Source organism: Sapajus apella, unplaced genomic scaffold (genome assembly GCF_009761245.1).
Source record: "Sapajus apella isolate SASKATOON/1434 unplaced genomic scaffold, GSC_monkey_1.0 scaffold119, whole genome shotgun sequence".
Lineage (NCBI taxonomy): Eukaryota > Metazoa > Chordata > Mammalia > Primates > Cebidae > Sapajus > Sapajus apella.
Genome location: NW_022437059.1, coordinates 1695427 through 1714597, shown reverse-complemented (window position 1 = coordinate 1714597; position 19171 = coordinate 1695427). Strand labels below are relative to the sequence as shown.

General features: G+C 42.1%; 1 protein-coding gene across 3 annotated transcripts in view; it reads left to right on the top strand.

Annotated features, from left to right (window-relative positions):
* Positions 1 to 3340: 3340 nt before the first annotated feature.
* Positions 3341 to 19171, top strand: part of FCRL5 (Fc receptor like 5) — a 37226-nt gene continuing 21395 nt past the window's right edge. For 2 of the 3 annotated variants that reach the window (XM_032260720.1, XM_032260719.1), the window contains exons 1-8: positions 3341 to 3535; positions 6711 to 6731; positions 7879 to 8124; positions 9469 to 9717; positions 9986 to 10270; positions 11396 to 11674; positions 15139 to 15417; positions 18232 to 18510. In XM_032260720.1, the coding sequence (XP_032116611.1) occupies positions 3358 to 3535; positions 6711 to 6731; positions 7879 to 8124; positions 9469 to 9717; positions 9986 to 10270; positions 11396 to 11674; positions 15139 to 15417; positions 18232 to 18510 (1816 nt within the window). In that variant the 5' untranslated portion in view covers positions 3341 to 3357. The remainder of the gene's footprint in view (positions 3536 to 6710; positions 6732 to 7878; positions 8125 to 9468; positions 9718 to 9985; positions 10271 to 11395; positions 11675 to 15138; positions 15418 to 18231; positions 18511 to 19171) is intronic. The other variant, XM_032260721.1, reaches the window with a different exon arrangement.

The following is a 19171-nucleotide window of genomic DNA, read 5'->3' as shown; positions in this document are numbered from 1 at the left end:
TAACATCAATCTTAAACAAACATCACAAGAATAGAAAAAGAGGAGCTTGCTTATGATACCAATATAATTTTGTTACTAAAATTCATCAAGAAAATAAATTCGTCCATCTATCTCATGAACACAAATGCTAAAAAGCACAGCAAATGTATAAGTCAAATTCAAGAATATATAAAAAAGGTAACACATCATGGCCAAGTTATAATGTACAGTTGATTTTACATTTGTAATCATCAATGTAATTTACAACATTGACAATAAAAGTAAACAATCATATGATCATATTAATAGAGGCAATAAAGATAGTTACTGAAGTAGCATCCGTTATTTTTTTAAAAATGAAAAAATCTTAGCAAATTAGAAATATAAGGAAAGGTATTTAATCTGATAAACAGTATTTACCCAAAAATCTTACAAAAATACCATATTTAATATTGAAATATTAAGAGCTTTTTCTGTGAGACTAAGACAGGATGCCTGATATTACCATTTCTCTTTAGTATCATGTTTGAGTTCCTAGTCAGTGCAATAAGTGAGGGAAAAGGACATTTAAGTTTTAAAAATAATGAATACAACTATCATTATATGATTGTGTATGCATGAAATCTAAAAGAACCTAAACTATTAGAATCAATAAGTAAATTCAGCAATTTTAGTAGATATTAAAAGATTAGCAAGGCCAGGCACGGTGGTTCATGCCTGTAATCCTAGCACTTTGGGAGGCCAAGGTAAGCAGATCACTTGAGGTCAGGAGTTCAAGATCAGCTTGGCCAACATGGTGAAACCCCATTTCTACTAAATATACAAAAATTAACTGGGCGTGGTGGCAGATGCCTGTAATCCCAGCTACTCAGGGGGCTGTGGCAGAAGAATTGCTTGAACTGGGAAGTGGAGGTTGCAATGAGCCAAGGTCGTGCCACTGCACTCCAGCCTGGGGGACAAGAGGGAAACTTCATCTCAAAAAAATAAAAATGAAGGTCAATAAAACAAAAAACTATTATATTTCTACATACCAATATACATTTAGAAAAAAATACATTTTTATTTAGAAAAAAATAAAAATGAAGGTCAATAAAACAAAAGACTATTATATTTCTACATACCAATATACATTAGAAAAAAATCTGATAATGTCACTTACAATCTCATCAAAAACATATCAATAACCTAAGGATAAACCTAACAAAAGATGTACTTTCTACAGACGAAGCTCCAGAAAATTACTGAAAGAATGTCAAGTTGACCTAAATAAATGAGGGTATATTTTATGTTTATGGATTGGGAGACTCAATCTTTTCTAATTTATACAAATTAATTTATAAATCCAGTGCAATCCCGGTTATTAAAAGTCTACTAGGCTTTTGGGAGAGAGGGAGCAGGAGTTGACAAGGTGATTTTCAAATGTATAGAAAAATTCAAAGAGCCAAAAATAGCCATAACAATTTTGAAGAACAGCATTTTATGACTTAAACTACCAGTTAATAAGAGTTATTATAAAACAACAATAATCAGAACAGTGTCATATTGGCATGAGGATAGACAAAATAGAGTAATGAGCAAGAAAGGAGTTTCCAAGAATTGACTTACATGGCTTTTTGTTTTATAACAAAGGTGAAATGGCACTGTACTGTGGGAAAAAATCAACTTTCAATCAATAGAGCTGGGGAAATTATATATATTTCCATTAAAAGTGAATAGAAACATTCATACTATACACAAAAATCAATTGCAATGCTATTATAAATATAAACTAAATGGTAAAAAAAAAAAAAAAAGTTTCTAGAAGATAACCTGGGAGAACATCTTTATGACCTTGGAGTGGACAAAATTTCTTAAAAGGGATGCAAAAATCTCTAACCATAAAAGAAAAGATTGATAAACTGAACTGTGTCAAAATTAAAACAATTGTTCATCAAAAAGCACTATCGATGAGGAAGGAAGCAAGCTACAGATTGAGGGAAGACATCTGCAATACATATATCCAACGAAGGGTTTATATTCACAGTTTAAAATAACTACAAAACAGGAAAAGAAAGACTAAAGTTAAGAGAAAAATGAGGAAAGTTTTGAACAGAGATTGCACATAAAAAGGATATCTACATCACCAATTAAACTATGAAAAAATGCTCAGTCTCAAATTCACCAGATACAAAAACTTAAAACCACATTGAGATAATTCTAGCAGAATGGCCGGATTTTACTAGATGACAACATCAGTGTCAGCCAGAATTTTAGAACAATGATAACTCATACATCGGTTGGTGGGTATGGTGTGAATTGACACAACCACTTTGGAAAATAATTTGGTTGTACTTGCTAAACTGAAAATATCCATTCCTTATGACCAGGAATTCCACTCCCAGGTATATACCCAATAGATTGTATGCGCAAATGCCCCAAGAAATGTATACAAGAATGTTCATAGCAGCACTATTTGTTTTAGCACCAAAAGTAGGTAAAGACTCTGTGTTCCCTTTGAAGTTCTCCTCCTAGACTTAGATGGATTCATCTCTATTCACCCCTGTAACCCCTGTATGGTTTTCTCACCTCAGGATGCAGTGGGTCAGATGTGACATAACACACCTAAGATGATGTAAAATTTGTAGATATAAAATTAAATGCCCCCTTAGGAAGACCAAGGTATGGGCCCAGAGAGAAAGGGTGGGGAAATTTTTTGAAAGAAAGAAACTGGCACTCCTCATGGCAGCTAATGTCTTAGGAACCTCTGTTGACCAGTATACCAGGATGGAAACTTGACTTTCAGAAAATTGTAAGAGCTATACATTCACATGGTAATTTTTAAAAAAATCAAACAGTACAGAAATACATAAAATTAAATGTCTTTTTCCCACCTATTGCTCTTCAAGCATAATCAATATTTTTGTGTGTGCTTTCCAGGAAAAGAAGAAAGTATACTTAAAAGAGTTGATGTACACATGTATCCTATTTTTTATATCTACCCACTAGGATAATATTACAAAACCAATCTATATCTTACTTTTTTCCTCTTCACATCAAACGGGGTGGTCTTGCCTTCTTAGCATATTGTGATTTACCTTATTTTTTAATGATTGCTTGTCATTGCACAGATGAATCAGAATATTCTTAAACAGTTCCCGTAGCATGGTTTTTAAGTTTTGTGCCCAGTGTTTAGGCAATAATGAATGCTACAATAAACGTTCTTATAGAACTCTCTTCAGATACTTCCTTCAGGGTAATTTCCCACTAGCAGAAATGTGGGGTCAGGGTATGTGATTTTTTAAAACCTTAACTTCTTTTTTCCTTCTTTGATCATCGGGCAGGAAACTTTGATTAGTAGTTGAATATGAGTACTCCCACTTCCTTTTTTCTAATTCACTAATGCTTTCGGCTCTTTTTGAAAGTGTAGCTTCTCAGATGTGCTCCCTGGAGCTGATGTGCAGTGTCCTGACTGTAAGATCAAGTCCAAGCCGGTTATTCCTGACGAAACTTCTCTTTTGGTCTCAGCCCTTGGTGGTCCAGCTCTTCATGCTGCTGCGGGTGATATTACTCCTCCTGGGTGAGTAAACGGGCTTAACAAGGACCCTGGGTGGTGTCGAGACAGCTTCTCTCCACCACAGATCTGGTTCTTTCTTGGGGCTCAGCCCCTGCTGAGAGAATCTTTCCTACATGAAAGGACTAGATTTTTGAACTTTACTCTGTAGCTCAGGGCTTTCTATTGAGCCTGAAGAAAATGGTCACAGCTGGAAGAAACCTTCAATCTTACAGAGTAACCATGACACTTAAAATTTCATTAATTTTTTTTCTTCAAAAAATACTTCATAAAGGCTGGAAAATATTTCATGTTTGTTTATTCATATTGCCTTATTTATAGAAGAGCCTACTCTCCTCTCTGCAGAGGAGATGTATGACAAGGCCAGATCCTGGTCCCAAGCATGAGAGGGCAAGGTTTCTAACAAGAAAGACACCTGTTTCTTTTGGACACAATTGCAAACCACTGCAGCGATTGGCTGATTAAGAAATGGAGTGGGGGAGGTTGGAGAGGGGTAGGTGGGCAAAGCAAGGACAAATCTAAAGCATATGACTTTCTTTTTGTGCCTGTGGGCATGGATAAGTTTCTATTGATTCATAGGTGCCAACTGATTGGTTTTTACTAAAGTTTAAATACTAGAATTAAATATGTTTATTTATTTGTTCAGCAAATGTGTTTAGTAATAGCTATGCACAGTATTGTACCAGGTGCTGAACAATAAGAGTCCACAGGAGGCACCATGTTTATGCTCAGGAAGGTCATGACATAGAAGGGCTCCCCACAAGGCCAGTGTGCTTTAAAACAGCTATGCAACAAGATCCCAGTTAAATAATTGTCCAGGAAAAGTTACCAATGAATGCTGTAGGCTGACAATAAACTATATGCAAAATAGCTAGTAAAGACTTAATGAAACTTAGAGGTGAGTTAGGAGCTAGAGGAGCAGAAATGGAGCAGGCATGATATAGGAAAAGAGGACCCCAAAGTTGTAAGGTACATAGACTATAATTCCTGAGGTAGGAACACATCGCAGTGTGGCACCCACATAATATGAGCATTAGCTAGGTCCTTTCAACGAGAGGGCAGAGTTTACAACATGGGCTCTGGGGTCAAACAGGATCTAGGTTCAAAACTTCATTCTGCCACCTGCTAGCTACCAGATTCCTGGCCTATAAAATGGGGTTAATCCTAGTGCTTACCTCATAGGGTTATCGACAAGGTTATATAAAATAACCCATGTAAATGCATACCATATAGAAAGCGCTCACAAAAATATTAGCTTCATTTAAAACAATACAAAGACTAAGGAAATCAAAATATTCAGGTGAATGGTGAATAATTTGTTGTTCTCAGTAAAATGTTTAAGTTCGGATAAGTCTCCAATAGCCTCATGTGGACAGGGATGATGTGCCTCTCACTCACTGCTGGATTTCTATTGCCTTGCCCTGGAGTATGACTGGCATTCCAAAAATCTCTGTTGAATAAATAAAACGTGAATCTTACGCAGAATATCTACTCAATTTATAAACCTGCCAGTTTTCTGTCCTCTCTCTCTTCATTACCCAACTCTCAAATCTCTATCCTTCTATCTCTATATTACTAACCTAGTTCTTTAATTAATTCATTATACAACAAAAATATATTTAGGGAATATTAAAGGAATATCTTTTATATACCAGGCACTGTTACAGGTCCTAGAGGATATATGGTGAACACAAGAAAAGTCCTAGATCTCATAGAGCTTGCATTCCAGAGATGGGAAAATAAACAGATAATGAAAATCATTTTGGATAAATACTCTGAAAAAAAATTAAACATTACCATCTCTTGGTCAGAGCATCAGGTCTAAACGACCTGAGCCTCAGTTGATTGTTTAAAAATTAGGCATGGGCTGGGCGCAGTGGCTCATGCCTGTCATCCCAGCACTTTGGGAGGCTGAGGTGGGTGGATCACGAGGTCAGGAGTTCAAGACCAGCCTGACCAACATGGTGAAACCTTGTCTCTAATAAAAATACAAAACTTAGCTGAGAGTGGTGGCACACACCTGTAATCCCAGCTACTCAGGAGGCTGAGGCAGGAGAATTGCCCGAACCTGGGAGGCAGAGGTTGCAGTGAGCCAAGAACATGCCACTGCACTCCAGCCCGGGCGACAGAGTGAGACTTCATCTCAAAAAAAAAAAAAAAAAAAAAAAAAAAAAGTAGGCATGATGATAACAAGCCATTGGAGTCAATGATTTCATGAAGAGAGTATAGCTTGGACTCTGTTACTAGTCTCCCTAATAGGTGGGACTACAGGAGCCTGCCATAATGCCTGGCCATTTTTGTATTTTTAGTAGACATGGGATTACCTCACGTTGCCCAGGCTAATCTTGAGCTCCTGGGCTCAAGTGATCTGCTCATCTGGGCCTCTCAAAGTAATGCGTGACCATTTCCTTGCCCTGCCTTCTAATCAATCTCCCTCCTTCGTACTGTATCCCACTGAAGTCTGTCCTGTGACGGAGTGTTCCATCCAAGTTCCACTTCTAACCTTGTCAATCTCCTCCTTGAAACCTTTCCATGACTCCTTATGGCTTTGAAAATAAAATTAGAGCCACTTACTGGGGCTCTGTATGCCTCTCTGCTCTTTTTTCCACCAACACTCCCAACTCCTGAGAACCAATGTCGTGTCTCCACCTCTGTGCCCTTTCTGCCTTGATTACCCTTCCCATCACCTCTCGCCACACACAAAAGCTAACATCCACCTGCCGACTCTTATGTTCTCACTCCCAGTTTTCTGAAGTATCATCAACTTCAGATACCTTCCAAGATCCATCCGCCCTCTTCAACACACATACACACAAACATACAATCTATACACATACACACATATTCTACACACTAGACTACGTGGCCCTTATGCCCTCAAGATACCGCCGTGTATTTGTTATTGCACTTACACCCTGTGATATAATTATATTACTTTACATTGTGTTTCTGTTTTTCCACCAGTCAACTTCTCGACAGCAGATACCATTTTTAAAGTTTATTTTAAAAGTCCAAGCACCATGCCTTAGTATTTATATATATAAATTTGATGAAAAATTATTAGATTTTTTTAAAATGCATTTTTAATGGGAGAAGTAATATATGCATGGGAAAAAAGAGAATTGTCTTAAAGCAAAAGAATCTTGGCTCTGTGCTCATCTCTGGCTCTTATTTTTTGCAGCTCCTGTCAACGGACAGCTTGGTGAGTTCTCCTGTCTTTAGCACTTCAGTGTCTCTGGATAAGAGTGTCTCTTTCTAGTGAATAGAAAACATTTGTGATGGTTGCCTGAGATCTCTAATATCTCCTGTTTTCTTGCTGAGATCGGCAGGGATTTCAAAGTGATGCTTGGTTTTTTGGCATTGCCCAAGGGCTAGGATAGTGCCCTGGTCACCCTCTGACTCTCCCTGGGTGAAGTGGTGAATGCACAAGCAGCTCCTGGCCTTTGCTAGGCTCTGCATTTACTGTTATTGCCAACAGACCCCACTTAGCCAGGAAGGACATCTTCAACTCCATGGCAATTGTGCTGGACTCAAGATAGGATCCTCTCCAATCAGCAAGCCAGAAAAATCCCTCTGAAAACATCCCACTGTGCTGATGTCAGCAGGAATGCTGCATTCTCTACAGCTTTGGAGTAAAATCCTCCAGGAAATGTGTGGGGAACAGAAAATCTGACAATTGGGTCCTTGAAAAAAAAGAAAGGCAAGAAAGGGGAGATAGGGGAGAAGACAAGTCATCAGCATCCCACATTCAATTAGTTCTGGCTCTTACTGCCATTCCTTTGGCTCAGAGTGAATAATTGAGAATCTATGAATAGCAAGAACCCTCTACAACCCCTCTCCTTGTCCAAATCAGTGCCGCAGCTGTCACCTTGTCCTGCTCACCCCTGGATGCCAGTGAGTGACTTGTCCCTTCCTTGCTCTGCCACAATTAACTATGATGGGATTTTTCTGGGCATTTGAATCATCATCTACAAAATGAAGATGTTAAGTTGAGCTGCCAAGGTTTTTTCAGTGACAAATCTTAAGATAATATGATATAGTCTCTCAGGGTAAGTGCAACATTGTGATTTTAAAAATCACCTTTGGAGGTTCTTGTGAGTGTATGAACATGATGAAATGGCAGTGCAGTGGTGGTTTTCTCTGGGACCCCCTTCCATGTAAGGCTACCTAACTGTGATGTTTGATGGTGAATCCTGCCGGTGTCACCCTCCTGAAATCATTTTGCTCATTGTCATCCCCTGGGCAATTTCTCCCTTGGGTGAGGTGAGGGCCAGGCTATGCAGCAGGAGGCCCTGAGGCTGGGCCTGCGGGTGCCTCTACCTTAGACTCCTTTTCTCTTTCCTCCTCAGCAAGGACACACAAGTCCATTATTTCCCTCCAGCCTCCATGGACCACAGTCTTCAAAGGAGAGAGAGTGACTCTGACTTGCAAGGGATTTCGCTTCTACTCACCACAGAAAACAAAATGGTACCTTGGGAAAGAAATACCAAGAGAAATTCCAGCAAATACCCTCGAGGTTCGAGAATCTGGAGAGTACAGATGCCAGGCCGGGGGCTCCTCGCTCAGTAGCCCTGTGCGCTTGGTCTTCTCTTCAGGTGAGAGAGAGTGAAAGACGCACCGACTTTAGAAATCAATTCAGCCCATGTTTCTCTCTAGCTGTTATGACTGTTTACTTCAGACCGTTTATGAGTGGACAATTTTTACTTGAGTGGATTAATGTCTCTAAACCTGTGGCTCTTAAAGTTTGATTTGGGCAGCTTTTCCATCATACAGATACTCAGGGCCTACCCTATATTTATTGAATCAAAATCTATAGGAGTGGGGCCCAGCAATTTGTATTTTTTACAAGCTTCTCAGGTAACAGAAAGTCTAAGGAGTAATTCATTTGAATGGTTCCTGAATCTATGTATAGTTTTTTTGTTTTGTTTTTTGAGATGGAGTCTCGCTCTGTCACCCAGGCTGGAGTGCAGTGTCACTATCTTGGCTCACTGCAACCTCCGTCTCCCTGGTTCAAGCGATTCTCCCACCTCAGTCTCCCTAGTAGGTGTGACTACAGGAGCCCACCATAATGCCTGGCTAATATGTGTGTTTCTAGTAGAGACGTGGTTACCCCATGTTGCCCAGGCTAATCTTGAACTCCTGGGCTCAAGCTATCTGCTCACCTGGGCCTCTTAAACTGCTGGAATTAAAAGTATGAGCCACTGCACCCGGCCTCTATGTATAGTTTTAAGTCATATTATTTACTTGGAATAATACGTGGCAGAAGGGTTGTTCACTCTTCTGGGTAGATAATGCATAGGTAGATAACTATACAGAGAAAGAAAGATGAAGTAAGAGACATTTCCTCTTTTGCCCTAAAGTCACCAGTTTTGAAATTGAAGTCATAGCATCCTTGAACGTAGTAGAAGCAGTGTACTAGCAAGGAATAAATAAAATGCTTAAGCTCTTTGACTTAACACGCCCTCTCTTAAGAATTTGCCTACTGAAACAATCATAGGCGTACATCCCTGAAAATGGCAGACCCTAAAATGGTTTAAAAAAAAGAATACTCATTTTAAAAATTTATGTTACCGCCAGTGAAGTAGGAAAGTGTTCATAGCATAGTAAGTGAAAGGAAAGTCATCAAATCCACCAGTACAATTTTTATTTCATAAAAAAATACACAAGGACTCTCAATACTTGAAAGTGGAAGAGAAAACTGGAAAAACATGCCAAAATACAGGTGGTGAGGTGGTAGGTGATTTTACTTACATTTCTGCTTTTCAACTTTTCTCAAGGTGTATGCGTTCATTTTTAAATCAGAAAAAAAAAAAAAGAAATGATAATTACTTTAAGAATTCTTTTTCCCAACCCATCTTTTAAAATAAAATCTACTTGGAAAAACAATAAAAAGGGAAACAATGAGATGAACCAAGTAACTGCGGTTGTGTTTCCCATAGCTTCGCTGATCCTGCAAGCTCCGTTTTCTGTGTTTGAAGGAGACTCTGTGGTTCTGAGGTGCCGGGCAAAGGCAGAAGTAACACCGAATACTATTTACAAGGATGATAATGTCCTAGCATTTCTTAATAAAAGCTCTGACTTCCATATTCCTCGTGCAAGTCTCAAGGACAATGGTGCATATCACTGTACTGGACATAAGGGAAGTTGTTGCTCTGTTTCTTCCAACGCAGTTGAAATCCAAGTCCAAGGTAAAGCCTTCATTATTTTGTGAAGTGAGTTGGTCAAAAGGAGACTCCCTGGGTTCATAGAGGTAGAAGAGGAGGAAAAGGGTATGCCACAGGGCACAGTCCTATAAGGACCAGAGGAAGTACAGCAGTGTTTTGGGCAAAAGGAAGCTAGAAATTGATAGCATCCCTTTCTTTCCCTACTTCTGGATGTGCTGCTGCTTGAAATGTGTTTCTCTCCAAAGCAATTCCAGCCTCACTGCTCTGGGACTATTGTGATTCTTCTCTCTAGAGCTGTTTTCACGCCCAGTGTTGAGAGCAAGCTCCTTCCAGCCCATCAGCGGGAGCCAAGTGACCCTGACCTGTGAGACCCAGCTCTCTCTAGAGAGGCCAGATGCCCAGCTCCGGTTCTGCTTCTTCAGAAATGGCCAGACCCTGGGATCAGGCTGGGGCAGTTCCCCAAACTTTCAGATTGCTGCCATGTGGAGTAAAGATTCAGGGTTCTACTGGTGTAAGGCAGCAACAGTGACTCACAGCATCATATCTGACAGCCTGAGATCCTGGATACAGGTGCAGAGTAAGTGTTGGTGGGATCTGAGGCTTGCTGATGATAGGGCTGGAAAAGTGGGACAGAGCTGCACATCAGCTTGGGTCACCAGCCTCTGTAGAAAGAACCCTTACCTGCAATAATGGGAGTTGTGCAAGCAAAGAGACCCCTACTCTTGTGGACATCTTAGAAGAGCTTAGACCCAGGAAAATCCAAGGAAAGAAACGTCTTTGTTATTTCTTTCAATGCCATTGAATACTACTCTTTCTTTTCTCTCACAGGGCTGTCTTCTCTGACATCATTTTTTTTCTTCTAGGCCCACAGGGATAAGCTGTGGGCTGTGGCAGAGCTCTCTGACTGTGGGGTACAGAGGTATCTTAATGTTGTCCCAATTAACATTAATTACTGGCAATAACCAATGTGAAAATTTCTGCAGGATACAAAGACAGATAGCAACATCACAGTTACTCCAAATACGTAACTTTGGAGGCTTACCATTCCCTAGTTAAGTTTTATAAATATGCACCTCAGATTACATCACCTTCCTTACTAGTATACAGCAGCATCCTTACCTCAAAGCTACTGTAGTAATTACGGTGATGAGGGCAAAACAGTTGCTGTGGAGCCCTGTGTCACCCCTCCACTCATGGCAAACTCCAGGCTCACTTCTAAGGAGACAATATGATCATCACCGGACCAGGAGTCAGGAGACTAACTCTGGTCCTGGCCAGCCCTGAAAACCTACACAGCCAGGTCTCCTAGTCTCTTTCTGACTCAGTTTTCTCACCTGTAAATAAAGAAGGTCAGTCTGGGCCAAGGGAGAGAGTAGGAGCTGAAGAAAAAGCTCTAGAGGACTATGCTAATCTTTAAGGAAAAACTGTCAATGGCGAATCAATCCCTGAGGCCAATGCAAGTCAAGGGAGAAATGAACAGGAATGGGAAAGAGGACTCGGAATAACTGGGCACTCCAGGGACAACCTTCCATAGTCATAGGGCAGAGGGAAGGAGCAAGGAGCAGGTGCAGGTAAGGGTGTGTGATTCTGATGACAGCAAGGTAAGGGTAGAGACTGGAGACTGGGCATTTGCATTGAAATTGCCTTGAAATCTACAGTAAGAGGCAAAAGCAATTCTTGACTAATTTTTTCTCTTTCTCAGTGCGCATGTCTCTTCCTGTCCTCACTCTCAGCCCTAAAGACGTCCCGAATTTTGAGGGAACCAAGGTGACACTTCACTGTAAAACCCAGGGATATTCTCCAGACACTTTGTACCGGTTTTATCATGAGCATGTCCTACTGAAGTACAAGTCAGCCCACTTTGCAGAGGGAGCATCTATTAGCTTCTCGCTGACTGAAGAGCATTCAGGGAACTACTACTGCACAGCTAACAGTGGCCATGGCCCCCAGCGCAGTAAGGCTGTGAGACTCTCCGTCACTGGTAAGTCCTGGGTTCCTGCCAATCATCCACCCCTGGCCAAGAGTCCTCTCTTACTAAGCCCTTCAGAAGACGGCATGTACCTTCCAGTTCCCTCTGCTTCTTCCTTGGGACAACCTAATGTCCACCTCCACTCTCTGGCTCACTGAACTAGCTGTCTGCCTCCTGAGCCTTGTTGCATTGCAGTCTGGGTGCCTTCACACCCCTACCTGATGGTGCAGCGGCTTTCTCTCCCTTGGTCCCCAATTTCTCAGAAGAGAAGTCCTTTTCTCGTGTTCTCTACTTGTCTTGTGGCTCCCCAGATGCCTGATTTTCACTCATTATATTATTCTCAATAGACACAGACTCAATTTCCAGGAGCACAGAAGTATCTCCTGTTCTGTTAATATCAGACATTAATCAATAAACCAGAGGCAAAGACATGTAAGACACAAAGACAAGTAGCTGGATCACCGTTACCCCAGCATGTCCCTCTTGCTCAAGCCTTTTTTAGAGTTGATTTGGGAGTAGGTAAGAATAGCACAGGCAGCACTGGGCTGGGGGCAGGCCAGGAGACAGCTTCACTTCTGCTTGCTTGGCTTAACGCCCTCATGGCTATTCATGCGGCCGTCAAATAGTTACGACATCAAAAAGATTTCCACTGAGCTTTGGATCTAAGTTTTGAATCATTCATGGGTGGCTAAATGCCAGGTCCAATGTTTAAGGAGACAGCATGATTTGGGCCTATACTGGAGACAGAGGGTCCAGTCTTGGCTGGGCCTGGAAGCAGACTCAGTTTCCTTTCCTGTAAAACATTAACACAAACTTGGAAGACAAGCAAGAATCCATTCCCCCCTATGAATGTGTGAGATTATAAAAGAGAGGACCAGGGAAGCCGGGGGAAGACATCAAATAACGTAGAAAGAGAACAGTGCCCCTACCATTCAGAGGCCTAAGTGGAGACAGTGACATCATGATCAAACACACTCAGAGATGCACAAAGTCCTATTCAATGGCTCGTTTTTTTTTCTTCACCTAATATATACTGATTGCATATATTCCACAGACCAGACTGTACTGACATCCAAGGATGCATCTAAGACTAGACAAACCTGGCCCTGCCCACATGGTTCTTAGGGGCTAAAAGCAAATGCAGACAAGTAATAGAGAAAACATCAACCTGAGGATAAAAATACCTGGTGGCTACAGGAACAGATGAAAAGGCACACAAATCTGAACTGGAAAGTGAGAAAAAATTTCTTAGAGGAGCTCATGTATGAGTTGAGACCTGCAGGAGAAGAGAATTGTGGTGAGGGTGGGAGGATACAAGTCAGGAACTGGAGTGGGGGTCGGTTCTTGATGACTGCAGCATACACTGAACAGTGGAGAAACGTGGGATGAGGTTGGGCAAGAAGACATGGTTAGAACATACTTAGAAGCAGAGTAAGGGCTTGGGCCATATCTGCAGGAGAATCTGGGCTCCATAAATGGTTTCAATGTTGGGGAAAACCACTCCAGCAGCACCGTGAGAAATGGGTCATACAGCAGCCAGTTTGGGAAGCAGCCAGGAGTAAAGGACAGGGTCCAACAAGAGAGTGTCCAGTTGGACAGAACCCCCAGGCCAGTCCCAGTAGAGGAGATAGGATATGAGAAGGAAGGACTCTGGCCGAGAAAAGAGGCACTATAAGAGTGTGTACCACTGTCACCAAGGGCAGAATGTGTTCTGAGCAGAAGAGAGTGAGCTGGTTTGGATAAGGCAAAGCTAACAGATGATGACAGGTAAAAACTGAGTCACATCCAGTGAATTTAGCCACAAAGTATTCTTTGGCAGAAGAACACAGACTAGGACCGGAATACCCGGGTATGAGTGCTGCCTCTTCACTTACTAGCTGTGTGACTCAACCACTTAGGACCTCAGCACCTTCATCTGCGAAACAGGGACAACAATAGCATCTACCTCAATGAATTGTTGTGATGATTAAATTAGTGTCTCTATATGTATAAATATTTATGAATTACATCCAACAAATATACACACACCAGAACTTAGTTACAGACATTATAGTGTCATTATAACATGTCTATTTTATGATTTTTAACATTATCATCATAATTAAATTCAGAAACATGAAAATCAGCTTTAGTAGATTGTTGGGGATACAAACCAAGTTGCAATGGACAAACTGTGCACATGAGGTATGAGATAAGGAAGTAGAGATGATAAATGTAGCTCACTTCTTCCAGAAGAATGACCACAGAAAAGTGGAGAAACAGACTGAGGAGCTTCAAATGCAAATAGGGTTGTTTTTCTATTGTCTGGTTATTTTCTACCATGGAGAGGGTTAAGCACATGCAAATGGTGTTTGCAAGAAGCCAGTAGAGGTAAGAATGTTTTATCTAGGACAGAGGCAGGTGTGCACAGGGTCAAGAGACAGAAGAATATCCCCGCCCCCAGGCAGGCCAAGGAGGTTTGCTCCATGGTCTCAGGACACAGGAAGGAGTGAGAAGCTGGTGCAGGTAAGGGTGTGGGTCGGCTGGTGGCAAGACAAGGGAATTCTTCCTTGAAAGCAACATCTCCTCTGCAAAAGAGAGGCAGGTCATACAACAAGGGGAAGTGGAAGAGGAGAAAAGATAGAGGTCTGATGGACAAGGAACAGACAGGGAAAGAGCAGCATGCAGGACAGAAGAGCTGGTGAGAGAAGCCTGGGAAGTGGCTCCGTCACCCTGTGGGTGGGTGGGGCCTGGAGACTGAACATCTGCATTGGCCAAACATTGAATGTGTGAACCAAAAACTATCTGAGACAGGTCTCAATCAACTTGTAAAGTATATTTTGCCACGGTTAAGGACATGTGCCGCGGATTCAGCCCCCTGCCTTCTCCAAAGATGATTTTGAGGGCCTTAATATTTAAAGGGGAAATGACAGATATTGGACAAAGATGAAGAAATTTTTAAAGGTATGGGTAAATAGGAGACAAAGTGTTCATTCTTTTGAGTCTTTGCTAAGCCTTTAGCAGAATACACAATTTATATTTAGGAAGAGGGTAGAGGAATAGTCACTTACGTCTTCCTCTAGCCCAGTGAGTCTGCATTTTAAAATCAAAGAAACAATCAGTATATATTTGTCTCCTGTAAGCAGGGGTGACTTAGAGTTCTGTCTTTTGTCCTGCACCTGTGAAAATCAGCTCTCAATTTACATTGTTAGGGTAAAACAGGACCAGTTAAGACAGAACCATTTAGAGTGAAGATCTTGGGATCCACAAAGAAATTTTTTAGTGGACAAAGTGTGAGGGAAGTATGTAGCTTTTTAAAAAAGTCTTTGTGGTGATCCTATTAAGGAATAAAATGAAAGGCAGGTTTGCCTGACACAGTTCCAGCTTGACTTTTCTCCCTGGCTTAGTGATTTGGGGCTCCCAAGATTTATTTACCTTTTACCAAATCTATAGCAAGAGGCAGAATCAAATCTTGACTAATTTTTTCTCTCTCTCAGTCCCTGTGTCTCGTCCTGTCCTCACCTTCGGCTCTGCTGACAACCTGAATTTTGAGGGAGCCAAGGCAACACTTCATTGTGAAGCCCAGAGAGGTTCGCTCCCCATCCTGTACCAGTTTTATCACGAGGATGTCATCCTGGGGAGTAGGTCAGCCCACTATACAAGAGGAGTGGCCATCAAATTCTCTCTGACTGCAGAGCATTCAGGGAATTACTACTGCACAGCTGACAATGGCCGTGGCCCCCAGCGCAGTGAGGCTGTGAAACTCTTCATCACTGGTAAGCCCTGGGTTCCTGCCAATCATCCACCCCTGGCCAAGAGTCCTCTCTCACCCAGCCCTTCAGAAGTCTGCATGTACCTTCCAGTTTCCTGGGTTTCTTCCTTAGGACAACCTAATGTCCTCCTTCACTCTCTGGCTCACTGAACCAGATGTCTGCCCCTTCGATCCTTGTCCCATTGCAGTCTGGATGCCTTCTCACCCCTTCCTAATGATGCAGCAGCTTTCTCTTCCCTGCTCATCAAATTCAGAGCAGCCAAGTGCTTTTCTTGTGCTCTCCACTTGTCCTGTACATCCACCAGATGCCTGATTTTCATTCACTAAATTGTTCTTAGTAGATATAGACTCATATTCAGTTCCCAGGAGGACAGAAATGTCCCCTGTCCAGTTAATGTCAGACATTAATGAATAACCACATGCAAAGTCATATAAGATACATTGACAACTAGCTGGATCACAGTAACTCCAGCATGTCCCTCTTGCTCAAGCCTTTCCTTGGGGTTGATTGGGAAGTATTAAGAAAGGCACAGACAGCAGTGTGCTGGGGGCAGGCCAAGAGACAGCTTCACGTCTGCTTGCTTGGCTTAATGCCCTCATGACTATTCAGGTGGCTGTCAAATAGGACGTCAAATAAGTTTCTGTTGAGCTTGGACCTGTTTTGGACCATCCATATGTGGCTAAATGCCAGGTTAAAGTTTTAAGGAGACAGTGTCATTTGGGCCTATGCTGGTGACAGAGTGTCCAGTCTTAGCTGGGCAAAGAAGCAGCCTCAGTTTTCTCTCTGATAAAAGAATAATACCAGGTTGGAAGATAAACAAGAATCTAGTTGCTCCCCTCCACCCCTCCAACATGGATGTGTGAGATTATAAAAGAGAGGACCCGGGAACCTGAAGGGAGATATCAAATGGCTTAGAAAGAGAACAGTGGCCCTGATATCCAAAGGCCTAAGGAAAGTGGAGACAGTGACATCATGATCAAACATACTCAGAGATGTATAAAGTCCTATTCAACGGCTCATTTCTTTACCTAATAAATACTGATTGCGTATATTCCATGGGCCAGACTGTACTGACATCTAAGAATGCATCTAAGGCTAGACCAACCCGGCCTTGCCCACGTGGTTCTTAGTGGCTAATAGCAAATGCAGACAAGTAATAGAGAAAACATCAACCTGAGGATAGAAGTCCCTGGTGGCTGCAGGAGCAGATGGAAAGGCACGCCAATCTGAGTTGGGAAGTGAGAAAAAAATTTTTGGAAGAACTCATATGTGAATTGAGACCTGCAGGAGAAGAGAATTGTGGTGAGGGAGGGAGGACACAAGGCAGGAACTGGAGTGAGGGTCGGTTCTTGATGACTGCAGCATACACTGAACAGTGGAGAAACGCAGGATGAGGTTGGGCAAGAAGACATGGTTAGAACATACTTAGAAGCAGAGTAAGGGCTTGGGCCATATCTGCAGGAGAATCTGGGCTCCATAAATGGTTTCAATGTTGGGGAAAACCACTCCAGCAGCACCGTGAGAAATGGGTCATACAGCAGCCAGTTTGGGAAGCAGCCAGGAGTAAAGGAGAGGGTCCAACAAGAGAGTGTCCAGTTGGACAGAACCCCCAGGCCAGTCCCAGTAGAGGAGATAGGATATGAGAAGGAAGGACTCTGGCCAAGAAAAGAGGCACTATGAGAGTGTGTCCCACTGTCACCAAGGGCCGAATGTGTTCTGAGCAAAAGAGGGTGAGCTGGTTTGGATAAGGCAAAGCTAAGAGATGATGACAGATAAAAACTGAATCACATCCAGTGAATTTAGCCACAAAGTATTCTTTGGCAGAAATACACAGACTAGGACCAGAATAGCTGGGTTTGAGTGCTGCCTCTTCACTTACTAGCTGTGTGACTCAACCACTTAGGACCTCAGCACCTTCATCTGCGAAACAGGGACAACAATAGCATCTACCTCAATGAATTGTTGTGATGATTAAATCAGTGTCTGTATCCAGATAATGATTTACGTATTATATGTGACAAATATACACACACCAGAACTAAAACCACTATAGTGTCATTATAAAATAAATATCTATTTTATTTTCAGCATTACTCTCATAACTACATTTGTAATCATGAAAAATCAGCTTTAGTAGATTATTAGGGCTAAAAACCAAGTTGTAACGGACAAAATGTGCACATGAGATATGAGATAAGGAAGTAGAGATGATAAATGTAGGTCACTTCTTCCAGAAGAATGACCACAGAAAAGTGGAGAAACAGACTGTGAGGAACTTCAAATGCAAATAGGGTTGTTTTTCTATTGTCTGGTTATTTTCTATCATGGAGAGGGTTAAGCACATGCAAATGGTGTTTGCAAGAAGCCAGTAGAGGTAAGAATGTTTTATCTAGGACAGAGGCAGGTGTGCACAGGGTCAAGAGACATAAGAAAATCCCCTTTGGGCAGGCCAGGCATGGCTCTTCCATGGTTGCAGGAAGGAGTGAGGAGCTGGTGCACGTGAGTCTGGTGGTGGCAAGACAAGGAATTTCTTCCTTGAAATTACCATCTCCTCTGCAAAAGGAAGACAGATCACACAACAAGGGGAGCCATGAGAGAAGAAGAGACTCGAGGTCTGGTGGAAAATGAACAGGCAGGGAGAGACCAGCATGGGGGATAGGGGAGCAGGTGAGAGGAGCCTAGGAAGTTGCTTGGCTGCCCTGACAGTAGGTGAAGCCTGGAGACCTTGGACTGGAGACTGGGCATCTGCATGGCCAAGCACTGAAATCTACAGTAAGAGGCAGAAGCAACTCTTGGCTCATTTTTTCTCTTCCTCAGTTCCTGTGTCTCATCCTGTCCTCACCCTCAGCTCTGCTGAGGCCCTGACTTTTGAAGGAGCCACTGTGACACTTCACTGTGAAGTTCAGAAAGGTTCTCCCCGGATCCTATACAAGTTTTACCATGAGGATGTGCCCCTAGGGAGCAGCTCAACACCCTCTGTGGGAGGAGTGTCCTTCAGCTTCTCTCTGACGGCAGGGCATTCAGGGAACTACTACTGCACAGCTGATAATGGCTTCGGTCCCCAGCGAAGTGAGGCAGTGAGCCTCTTTGTCACCGGTAAGTGCTGGGTTCCTGCCAATCAACCACCCCTGGCTGAGTTCTCTCTCACCCATTCCTTTAGAAATCTGCTTGCACTGTCTAGTTTTCTCCCCTTCTTGGCTTCTTCATCAACTAAGTAGCTGGGGTTCTCAGTCCTCATTCAGTCCTGGCTCAGCCAGATCCCCCAAATAGCTCAGTAGATTCCCCAAGTTTTATCAAATGAACTTATGGATTGTATTTTCTTCTCATTCATCACGTGTTCCATCAGTACACCAATTTATCTTGATGTACAGAGCGTGTCCTATTTCTCTACTGACATTTACAAATTAACTCAGCTACAAGCACAGTCTTGTAGATAAATATTGGTCGAGGCCTTAAATTCTCCAAAGGATTTCCAAACAGTTAGAACTCTTATGGTAGATTTGGAGAAGGCTGCTTGTGAATAAAGGAGGAAATGGCTCCCTAGGAACCAGCTCCTCAGACTTCCGGAGTTTTTATGATCCCTTGTTTTCTAACTCACTAAAATCAGTATCATTTTGTTGCATTATTTAAAAACTTTTGTTGAAGTGTGACATACATTCAAGAAACACGTGCAAATTATATGTGCATGATTTGGTGTCTTTTTAGAAGCTAAGTTGCTTCCGTTTTTAATTGAATATTTAGTAGAAAGTAAAAGTTT